This window comes from Phocoena phocoena, chromosome 2 (genome assembly GCF_963924675.1).
Source record: "Phocoena phocoena chromosome 2, mPhoPho1.1, whole genome shotgun sequence".
In the NCBI taxonomy this organism is placed as follows: Eukaryota; Metazoa; Chordata; class Mammalia; order Artiodactyla; family Phocoenidae; genus Phocoena; species Phocoena phocoena.
The window spans coordinates 118,834,288-118,859,357 of NC_089220.1; the positions used below are offsets into that span (position 1 = coordinate 118,834,288).

A 25,070-nucleotide genomic window follows, 5' to 3' on the forward strand; every position below is an offset into this window, starting at 1 on the left:
GACCAAATGCAGCCAAAAATAAATTAATTAATTAAAAAAGAATGTTACAAGAGACGAGGAAGGACACTACATAATGATCAAGGGATCACTCCAAGAGGATATAGAAATTATATATGCACCCAACATAGGAGCACCTCAATACATAAGGCAAATGCTAACAGCCATGAAAGAGGAAATCAACAGTAACACAATAATAGTGGGAGACTTTAACATCTCACTTATACCAATGGACAGATCATCCAGACAGAAAATTAATAAGGAAACACAAGCTTTAAATGACGCAATAGACCAGATAGATTTAATTGATATTTATAGGACATTCCATCCGAAAACAGCAGAATACACTTTCTTCAGTGCACATGGAACATTCTCCAGAATAGATCACATCTTGGGTCACAAATCAAGCCTCAGTAAATTTAAGAAAATTGAAATCATATGAAGCATCTTTTCTGACCACAACGCCATGAGATTAGAAATAAACTACAGGGAAATAAACGTAAAAAACACAAACACATGTAACACATGCTAAACAATATGCTAAACAATATGTAACTAAATAACCAAGAGATCACTGAAGAAATCAAAGAGGAAATCAAAAAATACCGATAGACAAATGACAATGAAAACATGATGATCTAAAACCTATGGGATGCAGCAAAAGCAGTTCTAAGAGGGAAGTTTATAGCAGTACAATCCTACCTCAAGAAACAAGAAAAATCTCAAATAAACAATCTAATCGTACACCTAAAGGAACTAGAGAAAGAAGAACAAACAAAACCCAAAGTTAGCAGAAGGAAAGAAATCATAAAGATCAGAGCAGAAATAAATGAAATAGAAACAAAGAAAACAATAGCAAAAGATCAATAAAACTAAAAGCTGGTTCTTTGAGAAGATAAACAAAATTGATAAACCTTTAGCCAGACTCGTCAAGAAAAAGAGGGAGAGGACTCAAATCAATAAAATTAGAAATGAAAAAGGAGAAGCTACAATGGATACCACAGAAATACAAAACATCCTAGGAGACTACTACAAGGAACGCTATGCCAATAAAATGGACAACCTGGAAGAAATGGACAAATTCTTAGAAAGGTATAACCTTCCAAGACTGAACCAGGAAGAAATACAAAATATGAAGAGACCAATCACAAGTAATGAAATTGAAACTGTGATTAAAAATCTTCCAACAAACAAAAGCCCAGGACCAGATGGCTTCACAGGTGAATTCTATCAAACATTTAGAGAAGAGCTAACACGCATCCTTCTCAAACTCTTCCAAAAACTTGCAGAGGAAGGAACACTCCCAAAACTCATTCTACAAAGCTACCATCACCCTGATACCAAAACCAGAGAAAGATACTACAAAAAAAGAAAATTACATACCAATATCACTAATGAATATACATGCAAAAATCCTCAACAAAAAACTAGCAAATAGAATCCAACAACACATTGAAAGGATCATACACCATGATCAAGTGGGATTTATCCCAGGGATGCAAGGATTCTTCAGTATACACAAATCAATCAGTGTGATACACCATATTAACAAACTGAAGAATTAAAACCATATGATCATCTCAATAAATTCAGTAAAAGCTTTTGACAAAATTCAACACCGATGTATGATAAAAACTCTCCAGAAAGTGGGTATACAGGGAACCTACCTCAACATAATAAAGGTCATATATAACAAACCCACAGCAAACATCATTCTCAATGGTGAAAAACTGAAAGCATTTCCTCTAAGATCAAGAACAAGACAAGGATGTCCACTCTCACCACTAGTATTCAACATAGTTTTGGAAGTTCTAGCCACAGCAGAGAAGAAAAAGAAATAAAAAGAATACAAATTGCAAAAGAAGTAAAATTGTCACTGTTTGCAGATGACATGATACTATGCATAGATAATCCTAAGGGTGGCATCAGAAAACTACTAGAGCTAATCAATAAATTTGGTAAAGTTGCAGGATACAAAATTAATACACAGAAATCTCTTGCATTCCTATACACTAACAACGAAAGATCAGAAAGAAAAATTAAGGAAACACTCCCATTTACCATTGCAATGAAAAGAATAAAATATCTAGGAATAAACCTACCTAAGGAGGTAAAGGACCTATACTCAGAAAACTATAAGACACTGATGAAAGAAATCAAAGATGATTGATATGGAGAGACATACCATGTTCTTGGATTGGAAGAATCAATATTGTGAAAATGACTACACTACGCAAAGCAATTTACAGACTCAATGCAATCTCTATCAAATTACCAATGGCATTTTTTACTGAACTAGAACAAAAAAAACCCTTAAAATTTGTATGGAGACACAAAAGACCCCAAATAGCCAAAGCAATATTGAAGAAAAAAAACAGAGCTGGAGGAATCAGACTCCCTGACTTCAGACTATACTATAAGGATACAGTAATCAAGACAATATGGTACTGGCAAAAAACAGAAATATAGATCAATGGAACAGGATAGAAACCCCAGAGATAAACCCACGCACCTATGGTCAACTAATCTATGACAAAGGAGGCAAGGATATACAATGGAGAAAAGACAGTCTATTCGATAAGTGGTGCTGGGAAAACTGGACAGCTACATGTAAAAGAATGAAATTAGAACACTCCCTAACACCATACACAAAAATAAACTCCAAATGGATTGAAGACCTAAATGTAAGACTGGACACTATAAAACTCTTAGAGGAAAAGATAGGAAGAACACTCTTTGACATAAATCACAGCAAGATCTTTTTTGACCCACCTCCTAGAGTAATGGAAATAAAAACAAAAATAAATAAATGGGACCTAATGAAATTTAAAAGCTTTTGCACAGCAAAGGAAACTATAAACAAGATGAAAAGGCAGCCCTCAGAATGGGAGAACATATTTGCAAATGAATCAATGGACAAAGGATTAATCTCCAAAATATATAAACAGCTCATGCAGCTCAGTATTAAAAAAACAAACAACCCAATCAAAAATGGGCAGAAGACCTAAATAGATATTTCTCCAAAGAAGACATACAGATGGCCAAGAGGCACATGAAAAGCTGCTCAAACATCACTAATTATTAGAGAAATGCAAATCAAAACTACAATGAGGTATCACCTCACACCGGTTAGAATGGACATCATCAGAAAATCTACAAACAACAAATGCTGGAGAGGGTGTGAAGAAAAGGGAACCCTCTTGCACTGTTGGTGGGAATGTAAATTGATACAGCCATTATGGAGAACAGTATGGAGGTTCCTTAAAAACTAAAAATAGAATTACCATATGACCCAGCAATCCCACTACTGGGCATATATACACAGAGAAGACCATAATTCAAAAAGACACATGCACCCCAACGTTCACTGCAGCACTATTTACAATAGCCAGGTCATGGAAGCAACCTAAATGCCCATCAACAGACGAACAGATAAAGAAGAAGTGGTACATATATAAAATGGAATGTTACTCAGCCATATAAAGGAAAGAAATTGGGTCAATTGTAGAGATGTGGATGGACTTAGAGACTGTCATACAGTGTGAAGTAAGTCAGAAAGAGAAAAACAAATATTGTATATTAACGCATACATGTGGAATCCAAAAAAATGGTACAGATGAACCAGTCCGCAAGACAGAAATAAAGACACAGATGTACAGAACAAATGTATGGACACCAAGTGGGGGAAAGCAGGGAGAGAGGGTGGTGGTGGGATGAACTGGGAGATTGGGATTGACACATATACACTAATATGTATAAAATAGATAACTAATAAGAACCTGCTGTATAAAACTTAAAATCAAATAAGAGTCAAAAAAAAAAAAAGACTTGAATGTAAAACCTGAAACCATAAAACTCCTAGAAGAAAATATAGGCAGTAGGTAAACTCCTTGACATTGGTCTTGGCAATGCGTTTTTGGATTTGACACTAAAAGCAAAAAGAACTGGGACTATACCAAATTAAAAAGTTTCTGCACAGGAAAGGAAACCATCAACAAAATGAAAGGCAACTTACCGAATGGGAGAAAATATTCGCAAATCATATCTGATAAGAGTTAATATCCAATATATATAAAGAACTCATACAACTCAATAGCAAAAAAACAAACAATCCAATTAAAAAATGAATCTGAATAGACATATTCCCAAAGAAGACATACAATAGGGCAAAGGTACATGAAAAGGTGCTCAACTTTACTAATCATCAGGGAAATGTAAATCAGAACCACAGAGAGATATCACCTCACACTTGTAGAATGGCTATTATCAAAAGGACAAGAGATAAGTGTTGGAGAGAAGATAGATAAAAGGGAACCCAAGTACACTGTTAGTGGGAATCTACATTGGTGTAGCCACTGTGGAAAACAGTATGGAGGCGCCTCAAAAAACTAAGAACTACCATATGATCCAGCAATTCTATTCCTTGGTATGTATCTGAAGAAAACAAAAACACTAATTTGAAAAGATACATGCACCCCAATGTACATAGCAGCATTATTTATAACAGCCAAGATATGGAAACAACCTAAGTGTCCATCAATAGATGAATGCGTAAAGAAGATGTGATATATACATATACATACATACACACACATATACATACAATGGAATGTTATTCATCCGTAAAAAAGAATGAAATCTTGCCATTTGCAACAACCTGTATGGACCAGAGGGCATTATGCTTAAGTGAAATAAGTCAGACAAAGACAAGGTATGATCTCACTTTTATGTGGAATCTAAAAACAAAACAGGAGAACCTTCAAGATGGCGGAGGAGTATGACGTGGAGATCACCTTCCTCCCCACAAATACATCAAAAATACATCTACATGTGGAACAACTCCTACAGAATACCTACTGAATTCTGGCAGAAGACCTCAGACTTCCCAAAAGGCAAGATACTCCCCACGTACCTGGGTAGGGCAAAAGGAAAAACAGTGACAAAAAAATAGGGATGGGACCTGCACCTCGGCGAGGGAGCTGTAAAGGAGGAAAAGTTTCCACGCATTAGGAAGCCCCTTCACTGGTGGAAATGGGGGGTAGGCAGGGGGAAGCTTCAGAGCCACAGAGGAGAGCACAGCAAGAGGGGTGCAGAGAGCAAAGCAGAGAGATTCCTGCACAGAGGATTGCTGCCGACCAGCACTCACCAGGCTGAGAGGCTTGTCTGCTCACTCACCGGGGTGGGTGAGGGCTGGGAGCTGAGGCTTAGGCTTCAGATGTCAGATCCCAGGGAATGGACTGGAGTTGGCTGCATGAACACAGCCTGAAGGGGGCTAGTGCGCCACAGCTAGCCCAGAGGGAGTCTGGGAAAAAGTCTGGAACTCCCTAACAGTCAAGAGACCATTGTTTTGGGGTGTTCGAGGAGAGGAGATTCAGAGCACCGCCTAAATGAGCTTGAGAGATGGTCACGAGCCACGGCTATCAGTGTGGACACCAGAGGCGGGCATGAAACGCTAAGGCTGCTGCTGTAGCCACCAAGAATCCTGTGTGCAAGCACAGGTCCCTATCCACATCTCCCCTCCCGGGAGCCAGTGCAGCCCACCACTGCCAGGGTCCTGTGATCCAGGGACAACTTCTCCGGAAGAACACGTGGCATGCCCCAGGCTGTTGCAATGTCACGCCGGCCTCTGCGGCCACAGGCTCACCTTGCATTCCGTACCCCTCCCTCCGCCCGGCCTGAGTAAGCCAGAGCCCCCTAATCAGCCATTCCTTTAACCCCCTCCTGTCTGGGCGAAGAACAGATGCCAGAGGGCGACCTACATGCAGAGGCGGGGCCAAATCCAAAGCTGAACCCCAGGAGCTGTGCGAACAAAGAAGAAAAAGGGAAATTTCTCCTAGCAGCCTCAGGAGCAGCAGACTAAATCTCCACTATCAACTTGATGTACCCTGCATCTGTGGAATACCTGAATACACAACGAATCATCCCAAAATTGAGGCAGTGGACTTTGGGAGCAACTGTAGACTTAGGATTTGCTGTATGTGACAGACTAGTAACTGATTTTTATGTTTATCTTAGTATAGTTTTTAGCACTTGTTATCACTGGTGGATTTGTTTACTGGTTTGGTTGCTCCCTTTTTTTATTACTTTTTATATTTTTTTATTTTAATAACTTTATTTTAATTTTAAAATTCTTCTTTCATTTTTTTCTCCCCTCTCTTCTGAGCCATGTGGCTGACAGGGTCTTGGTGCTCCAGCCGGGTGTCAGGACTGAGCCTCTGAGGTGGGAGAGCCAAGTTCAGGACATTGGATCACCAGAGACCTCCCGGCCCCACGTTATATCAATCAGTGAGAGCTCTCCCATATATCTCCATCTCAATGCTAAGATCCAGCTCCACTCAGTGACCAGCGAGCTCCAGTGCTGGACACCCCATGCCAAACAAATGGCAAGACAGGAACAAAACCCCACCCATTAGCGGAGAGGCTGCCTAAAATCATAATAAGTTCACAGATGCCCCAAAACACACCACCGGATGTGGCCCTGCCCACCAGAAAGACAAGATCCAGCCTCATCCACCAGAACACAGGCACCAGTCCCCTCCAACAGGAAGCCTACACAACCCACTGGACAAACCTTACCCACTGGGGGCAGACACCAAAAACAACAGGAACTACAAACTTGCAGCCTTCAAAAAGGAGACCCCAAACACAGTAAGTTAAGCAAAATGAGAAGATAGAGAAATAAGCAGCAGATGAAGGAGCAAAGTAAAAACCCACCAGACCAAACAAATGAAGAGGAAATAGGCAGTCTACCTGAAAAAGAATTCAGAGTAATGATAGTAAAGATGATCCAAAATCTTGGAAACAGAATGGAGAAAATACAAGAAACATTCAACAAGGACCTAGAAGAACTAAAGAGCAAAAAAGCAATGATGAACAACACAATAAATGAAATTAAAAATTCTCTAGAATGAATCAATAGCAGAATAATGGAGGCAGAAGAACGGATAAGTGAACTGGAAGATAAAATAGTGGAAATAACTACTGCAGAGCAGAATAAAGAATGAAAAGGATTGTGGGCAGTCTCAGAGACCTCTGGGACAACATTAAACACACCAACATTCGAATTATATGGGTCCCAGAAGAAGAAGAGAAAAAAGAAAAGGATTGAGAAAATACTTGAAGAGATTATAGTTGAAAACTTCCCTAATATGGGAAAGGAAATAGTCAATCAAGTCCAGGAAGCACAGAGAGTCCCATACAGGATAAATCCAAGGAGAAACATGCCAAGACACATAGTAATCAAACTATCAAAAATTAAACACAAAGAAAAAATATTAAAAGCAGCAAGGGAAAAACAACAAATAACATACAAGGGAATCCCCATAAGATTAACAGCCGATCTTTCAGCAGAAACTCTGCAAGCCAGAAGGCAGCGGCAGGACATATTTAAAGTGATGAAAGGGAAGAACCTAAAACCAAGATTACTCTACACAGCAAGGATCTCATTCAGATTTGATGGAGAAATTAAAACCTTTACACACAAGCAAAAGCTAAGAGAATTCAGCACCACCAAACCAGCTTTACAACAAATGCTCAAGGAACTTCTCTAGCCAGGAAACACAAGAGAAGGAAAAGACCTACAAAAACAAACCCAAAACAATTAAGAAAATGGTAATAGGAATATACATATTGATAACTACCTTAAATGTAAATGGATTAAATGCTCCAACCAAAAGACATAGACTGGCTGAATGGATACAAAAACAAGACCCATATATATGCTGTCTACAAGAGACCCACATCAGACTTAGAGACACATACAAACTGAAGTGAGGGGATGGAAAAAGATATTCCATGCAAATGGAAATCAAAAGAAAGCTCCAGTAGCAATTCTCATATCAGACAAAATAGACATTAAAATAAAGACTATTACAAGAGACAAAGAAGGACACTACATAATGATCAAAGGATCAATCCAAGAAGAAGATATAACAATTGTAAATATTTATGCACCCAACATAGGAGCCCCTCAATTCATAAGGCAAATGCTAACAGCCATAAAAGGGGAAATCGACAGTAACACAATCACAGTGGGGGACTTTAACACCCCACTTTAACCACTGGACAGATCATCCAAAATGAAAATAAATAAGGAAACACAAGCTTTGAATGACACATTAAACAAGGTGGACTTAATTGATATTTATAGGACATTCCATCCAAAAACAAGAGAATACAATTTCTTCTCAAGTGCTCAAGGAACATTCTTCCAGGATAGATCATGTCTTGGGTCACAAGTCAAGCCTCGGTAAATTTAAGAAAATTGAAATCGTATCAAGTATCCTTTCTGACCACAACACTATGAGACTAGATATCAATTACAGGAAAAATTCGGCAAAAAATACAAACACATGGAAGCTAAATAATACGCTACTAAATAACCAAGAGATCACTGAAGAAATCAAAGAGGAAATCAAAAAATACTTAGAAACAAATGACAATGAAAACACGACGACCCAAAACATATGGGGTGCAGCAAAAGCAGTTCTAAGAGGCAAGTTTATAGCAATACAATCCTACCTCAAGAAACAAGAAAAATCTCAAATAAAGAACCTAATCTTACACCTAAAGCAATTAGAGAAAGAAGAACAAAAAACCCCCACAAAGTTAGCAGAAGGAAGAAATCATAAAAATCAGATCAGAAATAAATGAAAAAGAAATGAAGGAAATGATACCAAAGATCAATAAAACTAAAAGCTGGTTCTTTGAGGAGATAAATAAAATTGATAAAAGATTAGCAACAGTCATCAAGAAAAAAAGGCAGAAGACTCAAATCAACAGTATTAGAAATGAAAAAGGAGATGTAACAACTGACAGTGCAGAAATACAAAGGATCATGAGAGATTACTACCAGCAACTATATGCCAATAAAATGGACAAGCTGGAAGAAATGGATAAATTCTTAGAAAAGCAAAACCTTCTGAGACTGAACCAGGAAGAAATAGAAAATATAAACAGACCAATCACAAGCAATGAAATTGAAACTGTGATTAAAAATATTCCAACAGGTGCTTCCCTAGTGGCGCAGTGGTTGAGAGTCCGCCTGCTGATGCGGGGGACACGGGTTCATGCCCCAGTCCAGGAAGATCCCACATGCCACGGAGTGGCTGGGCCCATGAGCCATGGGCGCTGAGCCTGCGCATCCGGAGCCTGTGCTCTGCAATGGGAGAGGCCACAACAGTGAGAGGCCTGCGTACCGAAAAAAAAAAAAAAATCTTCAAACAAACAAAAGCCCAGGACCAGATGGCTTCACAAGCTATCAAACAATCCTATCAAACATTTAGAGAAGAGCTAACACCTATCATTCTCAAACTCTTCCAAAATATAGCAGAGGGAAGAACACTCTCAAACGCATTCTACAAGGCCACCATCACCCTGATACCAAAACCAGACAGAGATGTCACGAAAAAAGAAAACTACAGGCTATATCACTGATGAACATAGATGCAAAAATCCTCAACAAAATACTAGCGAACAGAATCCAACAGCACGTTAAAAGGATCATACACCATGATCAAGTGGGGTTTATTCCAGGAATGCAAGGATTCCTCAATATACGCAAATCAATCAATGTCATACACCATACTAACAAACTGAAGGATAGAAACCATATGATAATCTCAATAAATGCAGAAAAATCTTTTGACAAAATTCAACACCAATTTATGATAAAAACCCACCAGAAAGCAGGCAAAGAGGGAATGTACCTCAACATAATAAAGGCCATATATGAAAACCCCACAGCCAACATCGTTCCCAATGGTGAAAAACTGAAACCACTTCCACTAAGATCAGGAACAAGACAAGGTTGCCCACCCTCACCACTGTTATTCAACATAGTTTTGGAAGTTTTAGCCACAGCAATCAGAGAAGAAAAAGACATAAGAGGAATCCAATTCAGAAAAGAAGTAAAACTGTCACTGTTTGCAGATGACATGATACTATACATAGAGAATCCCAAAGATGCTACCAGAAAACTACTAGAGCTAATCAATGAATTTGGTAGAGTAGCAGGATCCAAAATTAATGCACAGAAATCTCTTGCATTCCTATACACTAATGATGAAAAATCTGAAAGAGAAATTAAGGAAACACTCCCATTTACCACTGCAACAAAAAGAATAAAGTATCTAGGAATAAACCTACCTAGGGAGACAAAAGACCTGTATGCCGAAAACTTTAAGACACTGACAAAAGATATTAAAGGTGAGACAAACAGATGGAGAGATATACAATGTTCTTGGATTGGAAGAATCAACATTGTGAAAATGACTATACTACCCAAAGCAATCTACAGATTCAATGCAACCCCTGTGAAACTACCAATGGCATTTTCCAGAGAACTAGAACGAAAAATTTCACAATTTATATGGAAACACAAAAGACCCTGAATAGCCAAAGCAATCTTGAGAAAGAAAAACAGAGCTGGAGGAATCAGGATCCTGGACTTCAGACTGTACTACAAAGCTACAGTAACCAAGAAAGTATGGTACTGGCACAAAAACAGAAATATAGATCAATGGAACAGGATAGAAAGCCCAGAGATAAACCCATGCACATATGGTCACCTTATCTTTGATAAAGGAGGCAAGAATATACAATGGAGAAAAGACAGCCTCTTCAATAAGTGGTGCTGGAAAAACTGGGAAAGCTACATGTAAAAGAATGAAATTAGAATATTCCCTCACACCGTATACAAAAATAAACTCAAAATGGATTAAAGATCTAAATATAAGGTCAGACACTATAAAACTCTTAGAGGAAAACATAGGCAGAACACTCTATGACATAAATCACAGCAAGATCCTTTTTGACCCACCTCCTAGAGAAATGGAAATAAAAACAAAAATAAATAAATGGGACCTAATGAAACGTCAAAGCTTTTGCACAGCAAAAGAAACCATATACACGACCAAAAGACAACCCTCAGAATGGGAGAAAATATTTGCAAATGAAGCAACTGACAAAGGATTAATCTCCAAAATTTATAAGCAGCTCATGCAGCTCAATAACAAAAAACAACCAGCCCAATCCAAAAATGGGCAGAAGACCTAAATAGACATTTCTCCAAAGAAGATATACAGACTGCCAACAAACACATGAAAGAATGCTCCACATCATTAATCATTAGAGAAATGCAAATCAAAACTACAATGAGATATCATCTCACACCAGTCAGAATGGCCATCATCAAAAAATCTAGAAACAATAAATGCTGGAGAGGGTGTGGAGAAAAGGGAACACTCTTGCACTGCTGGTGGGAATGTGAATTGGTACATCCAGTATGGAGAACAGTATGGAGGTTCCTTAAAAAAACTACAAATAGAACTACCATATGACCCAGCAATCCCACTACTGGGCATATACCCTGAGAAAACCATAATTCACAAATAGTCATGTACCAAAATGTTCATTGCAGCTCGATTTACAATAGCCAGGACATGGAAGCAACCTAAGTGTCCATCATCGGATGAATGGATAAAGAAGATATGGCACATATATACAATGGAATATTACTCAGCCAGAAAAAGAAACGAAATTGAGCTGTTTGTAATGAGGTGGATGGTCCTAGAATCTGTCATACAGAGTGAAGTAAGTCAGAAAGAGAAAGACAAATACCGTATGCTAACACATATATATGGAATTTAAGGGAAAAAAATGTCATGAAGAACCTAGGGGTAAGACAGGAATAAAGACACAGACCTACTAGAGAATGGACTTGAGGATATGGGGAGGGGGAAGGGTAAGCTGTGACAAAGTGAGAGAGTGGCATGGACATATATACACTACCAAACGTAAAATAGCTAGCTAGTGGGAAGAAGCTGCATAGCACAGGGAGATCAGTTCGGTGCTTTGTGACCACCTAGAGGGGTGGGATAGGGAGGGTGGGAGGGAGACATAAGAGGGAGGGGATATGTAGATATATCTATACATATAACTGGTTCACTTTGTTATAAAGCAGAAACTAACACACCATTGTAAAGCAATTTTACTCTAATAAAGATGTTAAAAAATAAAATAGAAAATAAAAACAGAACAAAACTAAAAAGAAACAGATACAGAGGACTGATTGGTGGTTCCCAGAGGCAGGGGCTGGGGTGTGGGTGAAATGGGTGGGTGAAAGAGGTCAAAAGGTACAAACTTCTGGTTATAAAATAAATGTCATGGGGATATGATACAGCCTGGTCACTATAGTTAATATTGTATTTTATGTTTGAAAGTTGCTAAGAGAATAAATCTTAAAAGTTCTCATGACAAGAAATAAAATTCTGTAACTATGTATAGTGATGGATGTTAACTAGGGTTATTGTGACTCTGCAGTATATACAAATATCGAATTATTACCTAGTATACCTGAAACTAATGTCAATTATATATGTCAATTATACCTCACTGAAAGAAAAAAAGCATTAAGAATTTCAAGAGTGACAGCAGAGCATCGAACCAAATGTGAGGCCCTTGGTGACTGTATGGGTCACCCCACCATAAAGCCAGACCTGCTCAGAGAGTTTAAGTAACTTGTTCAAGGCCAAGTTGAGATTCAAACCCAGCCCTGAGTCTTAAACCCACGTCCTTCCCTCAGTACCACCCACACCAGCTCTGCCCTGTCAGCTGCCTCGCTGCCCAGTTCTAGTTCTATAGCTCTGGGGCTCCCCGGGGTCCCCAGGGGCCCCCATCAGGCACACACATCAGAGGCCAGTGATGGCAGAAACCCCGGCTTGCCTCCATTGGCACACAGGCCCCTCCTCTCCCAAGGTTAAACACTGGTGCCAGCTCTGCGGGCCTGGTGCACCTCTGGGGGGGTTTCTCTGAGCACTGGTGCAGCACGGGGGGACGCCGAGGCTCACTGTGATATATGGTGAAAGCTGCGGCACTCCCACCAGGGGCTGTAATTCAGAAGTTATGGGTGAGCTTCAAGACTAATAAATTTGGGAGGGAAGTATTAATGACTACACAGGGGCACTGTGAACTTGGCAGGCCCCAAAGCCTGCAACTTTGCCACCTGGGTTTTAAAAATGATTTGTGCTGGAGCAAGTTTAAACAGAAGCTGGTCGGCATTAGTCTGACTGTGACCTGCTGGCAACTGTTGAGACTGCAGGAGCCACTTCTGCCCGGGCTGAGGATGGCACTCCCGCCCTCCTGGGCTGCCATCCCCCCCTGGAGCAAGGCCCTTGCCCAAGGGTCCTGAGACTTATCGCTGTTGTCTGCAGGTTAATCCCCAGATGGTCTGTGTACTAGTGTGATATGGTGAGCTTCAGGGCCCTCGCTGGCCTGAAGGTCATGGTGAGCAATGAACGTTGACCTTTCTCCGTCTCCAGCGTGGCCCAGACCGCCGCTAGCTTGTCTAGCCGTAATTTCTAATGACGTGGAAATCCCTCCCTGGACACAGCTCCTGGTCAAAGAGAGATCAGCTGGGGTGCCCTGTCTCCCTGGCCCATCTGAGGCTGTGAATCATGCATGCCACTTGCTAGCCCCCCAGGCTTCTGCCCTCTGCCTCAGAGGCACTGCCTTTTCTATTGACAGCTCTGGGGGTTGGTCATCAAGTGGCAGACCAGGAATGCGCTATGCTCTACGGAGTGGGCTGGGGCAGGCAGGTGTGCATCTAGAGAGCTGGGAGGTAGGGGGTGTCACAGAGGAGATAAAGGAGAGCAGGGGTGGGATTCTAGGACTAGATGGGAAGGGCATTTGCAACTGCTCCCAGGGGTGCACGTTTGCCACCTCTATGGGAGGCCTGAGTGCCTCATTCAGGCACGCCTTAGTTTCCGGGAGGGTCAGCACAGACCCCATAACACCCTAGCTGGCACATGCAGCCAGTCACTTTCTCCCTTCTTATTCTGTGTCCCTCCACTTCCTCCTGGAAGTTGCCCACTATGGGGACTGCAGAGAGAGGAGGAACAGGGTAGAGAGGGAGGCACTCAAAGCTTCACAGCACTAGAATGTGTGGGATTATTTTAAAGGCTGTGTTTGTTTGCAGACTCTCTGACCCCCGATCTTGACTCCCTGTGAATCCCAATGTGGCATCAGGTGTCCAGGGTCTGGAGGTCATTGGCTGGGGGATAGCAACGGCCATGCTGTTATCTCAAGAGCTCAGTCTCCTGATGAGAGAGACAGAGAGGTGCTGCAGAATGTGTGGCTGTACTGGAGGCGCTCAGCTGAGCTCAGGTGTTTCGTGGGCTCAGCTGGAGACAGAACAGCACCGGGCAGGCTCAAGCATCAGGTGAGCAGCTGCCATGGGCAGGGCAAGGAGGCTGACCACTAGGGAGAGCAAGGAAGCGGCTGCTCCCGCCCCCTCTGCTCCATCAGGAGGAAGGTCCTGTGATGGACCAGGAGACTGTAAACCTGCTCTTTGCATCCTTGGAAAGCAAGACAAAGTGGGCAACAGCTGCCACTGACTTCCAGGAGAACTTTCAAAAAGAAGATTCTTATATTCTTGTTATATTATATTCTTTTATTCTGGATTCCATAAGCACCAGCATGGGGAGCTGAAAGCCAGGAGTGGGGTTTTTGGAGTGGGCTATTGCCAGATGCCCCCGAGCTCCAAGAGAAAACCCAGGATTGCAGGACCCAAGGGAAACAAGTGATGTCCACAAGCCTTATTTTGTTCTTCGATCAGTTATGGGCTTGCAGATTACATTCCATGCAACAGACTTTAAGGGGAGCCTGCTGAGGGCCAGGCGCAGTGGGCCCCGAAGATAAAGTGTGGGAGCGACTTGGCATACTTGGGGCCTAGTGAGAGATCGTATAAGGTCTCAGGAGAAGGGCGTGGTGACTGGGAGCTCACTCTGGGACGGGTTTTAAGGATGTTTAAAGAAGTTTGGCAGGCAGGCCTGTCCTGCCAGTGAACAACATGTGGAAAGGCTCAGAGACTTACTTCTGCGCAGAACTTCCCAAACGCAAAGATGTTTCACTCAGCTAGAGTGCAAGTGAAGACAGAGTGCAGACTGGAAGGAAATGAGATGGCGGGGGTCGGGGGAGTGGCCAGCCTGGGACAAGACCATCAAGGGTCTTATATGCCACCTGTTAGGAGTGGAATCATTGCGTCCTACCCCCCAAAGTCATATGTTGAAATCCTAACCCCCAGTACCTCAGACTGTGATTTCCTAATTTGGAAATGTGATTGTTGCATATATAATTAGTTAAGATGAGGCTGGACTTCCCTGGTGGCAGAGTGGTTAAGAATCCGCCTGCTGGGCTTCCCTGGTGGCGCAGTGGTTGAGAATCTGCCTGCCGATGCAGGGGACACGGGTTCGAGCCCTGTTCTGGGAAGATCCCACATGCCGTGGAGCAACTAGGCCCGTGAGCCACAACTACTGAGCCTGCATGTCTGGAGCCTGTGCTCTGCAACAAGAGAGGCTGCGACAGTGAGAGGCCCACGCACCACGATGAAGAGCGGCCCCCACTCACTGCAACTAGAGAAAGCCCTCGCACAGAAATGAAGACGCAACACAGCCAAAAATAAATTAATTAATTAATTAATTTTTTAAAAAAAGAATCCACCTGCCAATGCAGGAGACACGGGTTCGAGCCCTGGTCCGGGAAGATCCCACATGCTGCGGAGCAACTAAGCCCGTGCGCTACAACTACTGAGCCTGCGCTCTAGAGCCCACGAGCCACAATTACTGAAGCCCGCACGCCTAGAGCCCATGCTCCGCAACAAGAGAAGCCACTGCAATGAGAAGCCCATGCACCACAAGGAAGAGTAGCCCCTGCTCACCACAACTAGAGAAAGCCCGTGCGCAGCAACGAAGACCCAATGCAGCCAAAAATAAATAAATGTATTAAAAAAAAAAAAAAAAGATGAGATCATACTGGAGTAGGATGGGCCCCAGACCCAACATGACTAAGGTCCTTATGAAAAGGGAAATTTGGACACAGACACACACTGAGGGAGAACACCATGTGAAGAGAAGGCAGAGGTCAGAGTGATGCTTCTACAAGCTAAGGAATGCCAAGGATTAGCAGCAAAGCACCAGAAGCTGGGGGAGAGGCCTGAAACTGATGCTCCCTCACAGCCCTCAGAAGGAACCAACCCTACCAAGACCTTAATCTCAGACTTCCAGCCTCCAGAACTGTGAGACAGTAAACTTCTGTTGTTAAAGCCACCCAGTTTGCAGTACTTTGTTTCGGCAGCCCTAGGAGATACCAGCCAAGGTGTTAACTCAGGGAGCGACATGAAGGATTTATGAAAGATGACTGTGTGTGTGTAGGGGGGGACAAAGGACTGAAGAGGGCACCTATGGGGGCAAAGCTGAGGTCAGGGAGCCAGCCGAGGTCCAGAGATAAGGAAGGCTGAACAATGCACATGGAAAAGGGGAATGTTTCACGATATATGTAGGCAGTAAAACCGGAAGGAACTGGTGACGAGTCAGGATCTACAAAGTCCTAGAAACCCGGAGTAAAGGCAGGAATCAAACAAGCTACAGCTGAACACAAATGAATGTCAAAATGCACACAGGGGGTACAGAAAGTGCGCTGCCCAAGGATGGGCCGCAGGGACACGGGGCTCGACAGAGCCATGTGGGCCTGGGTCACCTGTGAGCTCAGGCCAGGCAGCCATCACAAGGCTCAGGAGTTTTCTGGCCTTGTCACAGGGGTCTTGGGTCCAGAAAAAAGGCAGGGGTGGCCCCTCGACACTCTGCCCTGGTCTTGCAGCTCCCCAAGAACTGCGTGACTGAAACACTGGGACGCTCAGGGGGCGGCAGGACAGCAAGAACTTGGAGAGCTTGTCCCCTGAGGACTGGTTGTGGGAATGCAGGTGACAGTCTCTGGAGGAGAAAACACTCAGAGGCCAGTCTCTGAAAGGATATCTCAGCTGGGAGGGCACCCACCAGGCCTATATATTAAAGCTTCGTCCATGTGGGAGAGGTGGGTGCCGGGGGGCGGACCTCAGCACAGCCTGAGGAAGAATTTTCTAACAGGCAGAGCCATCTGATGTTGGGTTGGCATGGGCTTCTCTGGGAGGTTCAGGGTACCTATTCTTAGAGGAAGGTAAAACTCTTGGCAGGTGTAATAGATGGGATTAACGTATCAGCTGAAGAGCTGGACTCAGAATTCCCTCCTACCCCCCAAATTCTACAGTTCTAAGGTTGGAAGGTCTCTCAAAAGATCCTAATAGCAATCACCCCACTCCCCAAAACCTGTTCACAGTGCCTTACAGCCTACAGAGCTTTCTCACATCCATCAGTTCCCCAGACTTCCTGTAAGGCAGACAGAGCTGGAGTGATGAGTCCACTTTGCAGAAGGGAACACGGAAGCCCCAAGTCACAGAGCCGGGGAGTGGCAGAGTCTGGAGCTCTGGCTTCCTGCTGCCCAACCTGCCCAGCCCTGCTGGCTGCCGCTGCCCTGGCAAGGAGCACACAGCACGCCAAGGCAAAGCGGGCCCCAGATCAAGCTGGAGTTTAGGATCCCACAGCCTCGGTTCCAAGCCCAGCACCTCCATTTCTTTTGTGTGACCCCATGAAATTCTCTCGACCCCTTTGGGTCTGAGTTTCCTCCTCCGTATGAGAGAAAGGAGGTGTGAGGATGAAATGAAATCACACTGTAAAAAGCTTCTCTTGGAGGGGTTTGATGAATCTTAGTTCCCTTACCTTTAGGTAAAAAATGGGGACCCAAAAATGTATTCTGAATTATTAGGGGACATGGATACTTTAAAAAAATATCTTGGTAAAGTGAAGAAATCCCTTAACCATCATTTTAGTGATAACATTTTCAGGTGCAAGTTGGGGCAGGGAGGACTCAGACATGAGCGTTCATGTTCAGGCTCCCAGGATTCCCCCGGGGCTCCAGCAAGACCACAGATCTCCCCCGCTGTGCCCCCTGAGCCGAGGCTGATTCCTGGCCTGAGCCCATGAGAACACAGTCTCTCCAAACCTCCCAAAGGCCCAAACCTGACATGGCTGCATCACCAGGTGAGGGTACTTTCACCCCCAATCACGAAATAATACCACCTGACATTTGCAGGACTACTTTGCAATTCTGGAAGCCACTTTCACCTGCTTCCTGGAGCCTCACAACAACCCTGTGGGGAAAGCTCAGCATTGCTCCCATTTGACAGCTGGTAAAACCAAGACCCAGAAAGGTTAATTCCCCTCTACAAGGTGACACAGCTGGTCTTCTACAGAGTATTCTGCCCTAGGGTACGGCCGGCACTCCCATTCCCACCATCATCACCTGCCCATCAATTTACTACCATCCCCGAAGCATAGGTTCTGGGGTGTTCTGGGCCCCAGGCCTGAACTTACTATCTGGGCCTTAGTGGGCTGGGCAGTCCAGTAGGAAAGCCCTAGGCATCTGGCCGGAAGCCTAGCTCTGCCATTTATTACTGAGGCACCTTTGGACAACTTTTCTGGGTCGCAGTTCCTTCATCCATAAAGTAGGAAAGTCAAGCCTCCTGCAGGCGGTTACCGCGAGGACTGGGGAAATAGTGCACGCAAAGCAGCCAGTGGCCCACAGGCATGAAATGAGTACACGCCACTGAGATCATGTAGAGGTCGGGTCAAGGGAGCTTACCTGAACGCTTTCTCCGAGGCTCAGAAAGGTAGTCCCGGGGGCACTGATCTGAGGGTCACCACCACCGCCACCGCCACAATCGTGGGCCGAGATGGGGGCACGGTCCTGCCAGGAGGCGTGCTCCAACTCCGGGAAGCTGTGCACAGAGCCCTAGGGCAGGGGTGGGGACGGGGCTCCCCACGACGGGACTGGGGAGGCCGCGGGCGGGCTCACCTTGCACGGGCTGCAGCTCCTCCACGACGCTCTCATCCGCGGTCTCCTCGGCCCACGTACCGGCCTCCACCACCTTGTAGCGGCTGCGCGGCTGGCTGAGCACGTGAGGGGCCTGCAGCGCCGCCTCGCGCTCGGCCGCCAGGTCTAAGTCCTGCTGCGCCAGGTGCGCCCGCAGCTGCCGGATCTCAAACTGCAAGAAAGAGCGGGGCGGTGGGTGGTGGGATGCGCAGGGGCGGGGTGGGGGGGGGGGGGTGTTGTGGGAGGAATGGGCTGAGCATCCCAAGGCTGGAGGGGGCGTTCCTTACAAATCTCCCAACGACACTAGTCGCAAGAGTCTCTGACGTTTCTGGAGCCTTTTCCGAGTAATAAAAAACACGTTCCTGTGTCTCACCTCGGATACTGTGTAGTCTGGCCCCATAGTGAAGACAAGATGGCCGTGAGAGGAAACACAGCCGTGGTTTGCGGGAAGAGCATCGGAGGAAGAGGAGTCAGGGAACGGGATTCGTTCTGGTTACTTGCCTAAACGTGCCACCCAAGAGCCTTATTCTGGTGTCCCACACTGATGATTAGTGGAAGACGGGAAACCCCGCAATATTCAGGGTCAGTGTAACTAGCCGGTGGGAGCCCATTGTGGCTTACTGGACTGCGCCTGACCCATCTGTCTTCCAGCAACGCCCATATCCCCTCTTCTAGGAGGTGTTCCGAGGGCTGGCCAGACTAGACTGGACTCTAGTTCCCACCCTGCGGCGTACTGCCATGTGTTCTTATCTGTAAAACAGGGGTTATCACCCCACAGAGCTCTCTGAGGACTTGAGGGCTTCATAAAGGCTTTGTAAAAAGCTGCACACATTTTTATTTTGGTTTCATTTTTTGTTGTTGTTGGGGAAGGTTGCCTAGAGAGGCTTCCAGATGCCCCTTGAGTTTGTGGCTGAGACGGCTGTTCGCACTCTGGGGCCTCCCTGGGCCATCTGGGTGAAGGCAAAGTTTGGGTCTGACACTGAAGGGCCTGGCCATGGGCTCAGGAGGAAGGAGATCTTTCACTGCCACCTAGTGTTCCAAACACACATTGCATCGCTTTTGCATAACCCCACAACTTCCAGTCAAACCCCCAAAGGCCTGAAGCAGGGAGGCGGGTAGAGGAGTCCCAGGGAGTCCCCGGGCCTGGGCTCCCTACCTAGGAGATTACCTACTTGCCCATGATCCCAATCTCCAGCCTGGCCCGTCCCTGCAACGTCAGATCAAACCTCCAACTGCCTACCTGACAGCAACACAGAATTGGGGCACAGGTGTCACAAACTCAACCTAGTCTAAACAGGACTCTTCGCTCTATCCCCACACCTGCTCCTTAGGTGTTTTCATCTCATTTTAGCTGTATCCCCAAAAATGCAATCTCCTCCCTTGCTTCCGCACTTTCCCTTATCCTTGCCATCCAATCTGCCCTCAAGTCCAGCTCCCTAAGTGCTACCACAAGCCTGCCCACCTCCCTCCACCTCCACTGACAGCTCTCACCTGGATGACTGCAGCCCTACGGCCCTCTACCGTCCATTCGCCAACAGGGGTCAGAGGGATTCTCGTAAACCTAGATCAGATCATGTCACCCCTTGTCCATAGACCTCGGGTGGGAGAAAACCCAAACTTTTACCCTTGGCTTACATAACAGGTGCATGTTCTGGCTCTGCTTACCTGGTTCACTTCACCACATTCTTTCTCCCTTTACCTCCTGCTGTGACACAGGCCTTCTCGTCATTCCTTAAACACACTAAGTGTGTGTTGGTCTCAGGTCCCTTTCCCAGGGACCTCTGGTCCCATATCACACGGCTGGCTCCCCCTCTTGGAGGCCTTCCCCGACCCCTGACCTAAGGCAGCCACCCAGGTACTCCATCACATCACTCTGTTTGAATTCTCTACAGTGCACTTAGCACCTTCTGATATTTTTGTTTATTTTAGTGTTTTATTATTTCTCTTTTGACAAAAGTGAAACACACAGTTGAAGCATTCACTAACACTAGGGTGGCCAGGCATCGGGGAAACTTCTCAATGTCAGTGTTCACAAATTTTGTCTCTGGGAACACTCAGGTTTTCCCAGAGTTCATCAGCCTCCTGCCTGAGGACACACCTCTGGCTGCCTCTGTGCTGGGAGCAGGGCAGAAAAATGGAGCAGAGGGTCCAGCCCTTAGATGAAAGGACTTTCACCCAATCCTCATTTTCAGCCCTGAACCTCTCCCCAGGCCTCTGCCTCACCCAGTGCCCACCTGCAGAGCCCTCTGGTTCAATTTCTCCAGGGGACGAACCTCTTGCCTCTTGTATGATGGGGGAGTGTGCAGAACTTGGGAGGGGATGTGGAGGGATCAAATATTATGTGTACAGACTTCTAGCCAACCCCTCTCCCCTGTGGTCAGCTTCACATTCACCCCGTTCCTCCCAAACTCTAAAGGGTACTGAGGGGGGAATTAGCCCATTTCCCTCACTATCCGCCTCTTTAGACACTTTAGGTATAGATTCTCCACTCTGCTAAATCGCTCCCCATTTCCCTAAATCCACTGAAATCTGTATCCTCTTTGTCCTGATGGACAGGACTTAAAGAGAGTTTCTGAATTCTTATGTGTTTATGATTTTTTTCTTTACTATCATCTCGGTGGAGTTTGGGGAAGGAGATCAGATAAACACGTGTGGTCGGTCAGTTCAGCTGCAGTAGTGTGCTGGTATAGAAAAAAAGAGGCCTGATTTATAGTACATGCTAATCTCTGGTATAAATACTCCCACCGTGGCCAATTGCAAACTACCAACATGATGTCACGCAGAATTGTGAAGAAATGTGAACAGCTGGCTCTCACGAGTCAGTGGGAGCTCCAGCACACCACTGCCACCCTCACCGCTCTGTGAGAGCAGGGATATAGAATATAATCTATATAAGAATAGAATATAGAATATAATCTCTGTAAGAACAGGGATCTTGCCTGTTTTGTTGCTTGGTACACGGAAGGCACTCGGTAAATACTGCTGAATGAATCAATAAATCAATGTGTGAAACTAGTCAGCTTTGCCCAGCTTTTTTCTGCGGTTTCAGGCTGAGCCCTAACTCCAGCCACAAACTGGGCCCCAACCTTAACCCAAAGCTGAGGTAAAGCCTGAGCCCCAACACTGAGCCCCAAGCTTGGTCACACATTGAGTCCTGACCCAAGTCACATACTAAGACCACATCCTGATCACACACTGGGCCCTAACTCTGGTCTCAGACTAGGCTCAGACCTGGATCTCAACAACCCAGTACTCGAATGGGGCCACTGGTCTCAGAAAGTGAGAAAGCGAGACTAGCTTATTACAGAGTGGCCTTCTGTGCAGGGGGAGAGGGCTCGAGCCACCCTTCTCGCAGCAAGGTCTCAGATGTCACGTAGGGCCCATTAGGCAACCCTCCTTAGCTCTGCTGGGGCTGGGAGCCCCTCCTGCCCAGGCTGATCTGAACTTCCCATGGGCATACCCAGCCCACTTTCTCCAAGGCCGCTCATCAGGGCCGGCAGCCCTAGCTAATGGCCTCCTAGGCCACTCTGAACAGATGCATTATTGATAACTTGTAATTGATACAGAGCTGCCCATGAGTGTCCCACTGGAATTCAGGCCAGACGCCAGAGGCCATGGCTTGCCCAAGCCCACATGTGCAGACATAGGCATGTACACTGAAATAAGTTTTAGGCTAGAAATATGAACCCGAGTGTATGGTAGTTCCCCCATTCACTCCTTTATTCATTTATTCACTAAGAAGTCAGGTAAAGCATGGTGAGGGAAACGTTAAAATTCTGTTATGTGTATCGGAATGAAACTGCCTCTCCCAGCTTCATAGTGAGTCCTGGGTGGCCCCAGCGACAGGCACTGTCTGTGGCACTGCAGGGAACAAATGTCCCAGGAGAGTTCTAAGGGCTAGCTCTGGGTGACATTTGTGGCAGAAGAGGCACGGTGTGTCCGGGAGACAGAGACCGGGAGGTAAGAGGTGTTGGGGGAGGTCAGCAGGGGTCACACCAGGCAGAGCCTTGTAGCCATGGTAAGACATTTTAAGGACTTCAGCCCTTATTTAAAGAGAAACAATATACCACTGAAATCTTCTGAACAGAAGGGTGGAGGGGCGGAGGTGGAGGAGTGGGGATTCAGCTGAGCATCTTGAGAGGGCTGTGCTGACAGCTGAGCGGGGAATGAACTGGATGGGGGTAAGCCAGGGCGGACATGGGAAGACCAGCTGGGAGGCTGCTGCAGCAGTGCAGGCCAGGGATGACCAGAATTTGGACTAGGGTAGAGACAGTGGAGATGAAGATGGAGACTATTTAGGAGGTAGAAGTGTCAGCATGGGCATGGATTGGAATGCGGGTGAGGGAGGAGGCAACCTGCTTTGGGGACATATTTTTACAAGCTTCACACCCAGAGGACATGCGGTGGCTGAATGCTCTGATCCCTCACCCTGAGAAGGAATGGCTGACTCCTTACGGAGACACTGCAGATGGGTTAAATGGCTCTCAGCTCTGGTCACTGGCTGTGACAGCCCAGGGGACTGTCTGGATGTTCTAGCTGGGACCCTCAGAGCCTGGTTCCTGATTCCCATATGCTGAACATGGCCACATGTGCTTCTCCAGTTGATGAAGGGTTGTCAAGGGGTCCTAGGAGAGCAGGGCCTCTTTAGTCAGATGGGTGAACTGAAGCCCCGTGATGGGCAGGAGGCTTTTGTGCTGGGGGACAGTGTGGGGTAAAGGCTAGGACCACATGGTGCATCAGAGCAAAGTTGGGCCCAGAACCCATACCTCTGGCTTCCAGCCCCCCAGACCCTGTGTCAGGGAACTTGAAGCCTTAAGGGAGAGATGGAAGTGACCCAGCTCAAACAGAATATGGGGGAGCTTGATGGTAACGGGGGCCAGGAAAGAGCAGGAAGGCCCCCACGTGGGGAAAAAGCCAGGGTTGGAGGAGGAGCCTCAACTCTCGGCCCATCACCCCTCCCTCACTCTGACTTTGGTAAGTCTCCTTTCCTCTTTGGGCCTCAGTTTCACTGTGTGTTCAGTAAGGCTAACGGAGCAGCTGAATTCTGGTCTATAACAAGCTCTGGGACTCTAACTGGGAGGGAACAAACTGCAAGGGCCAGTTAATTCTTGGTGCCGTCTTCAGGGCCATCCCCTGCTCCTACGGAAATGCCTCACTGTCAGACAGCCAACTCTTTAGAGAAAGATAACATAACCCAGAACCTCTAAAATGCATCAACAATGTGTAGCGTACAATAAGAATTACTATTCATGCAAACAAGCAGGAAAAAGGGATCGATTATCAAATCATAAAGCAGTTAGAGAAAAATGTGGGAAAAGATGGACAAAATAGTTGTAGCATTTCAGTGGAGAAACAGAACCTAGAAAAAGAATCAAATGAAACTTTTAGGACCTTAATAGACAATATTTGAAATTGAGCACTCAGTTGGATGGGTTTAACAGCAGACTGGACACAGTAGAAGACAGGGATGTTGAACTTGAAGATAGGTCTATAGAAAAATACTAAAAGTTACAGCCAGGGATTTTCCTGGTGGTGCAGTGGTTAAGAATCTGCCTGCCGATGCCAAGGACACGGGATCGATCCCTGGTCCGGGAATATCCCACATGCTGAGGAGCAACTAAGCCTGTGCACCACAACTACTGAGCCTGCGCTCTAGAGCCCGTGCGCCTAGAGCCCGTGCTCTGCAACAAGAGAAGCCACTGCGACAAGAAGCCCGCACAACGCAACGAAGAGTAGCCCCAGCTCACTGCAACTAGAGAAAGCCCATGCACAGCAACGAAAACCCAACACACCCAAAAGTAAAAATAAATTAATAAATTTATAAAAAAAAAAGTTACAGCCAGAAGAAGAAAAAAGAGAGAGAATGGGGGAACAAAATAGGGTATAAGGAAAAAGTGAGGGATGATCAGAAGGTCTAACATACGTAATTAGAGCTCCAGAAGGAGACTGATAGGATGGGACAGAAGCAATAAATAAATGACGGCCAAAAACTTTGCAAATCTAATGAAAACACCAACCCACAAATCCGAACCCTAAGGAGGATAAATACAAAAATCCCACACCTAGAAACCCTGTAGTCAAACTGCTAAACACAGATAAGGAGAAACACCCATAGCGCTGAGGCTCTCCAGGTTCACGTGAGCCTGGGCCTCTGGGACAGAAAGTGCATGGTGGCTTTGAGGATAAAATGAAGCAAATTTTCCACTGGCAAACTGGTCCAGTGGGGAAAAAAAGACCATCCTATGACTTGGGAAGAAGGAAAGTGCAGTCACAGCCCTTCTTAATGCACATTATTAGCTAAGTATTTCTAATCAGATAACCTGACCAGATCT

The 25,070-nt window shown here is 45.3% G+C and overlaps 1 protein-coding gene across 1 annotated transcript in view; it reads right to left on the bottom strand.

Moving 5' to 3' along the window:
* TMEM266 (transmembrane protein 266) overlaps positions 1 to 25,070 on the bottom strand; it is a 92,413-nt gene that overhangs the window by 16,806 nt on the left and 50,537 nt on the right. Inside the window, exon 8 of the mRNA XM_065872155.1 lies at positions 18,721 to 18,910. Within this exon, the coding sequence (XP_065728227.1) occupies positions 18,721 to 18,910 (190 nt within the window). The remainder of the gene's footprint in view (positions 1 to 18,720; positions 18,911 to 25,070) is intronic.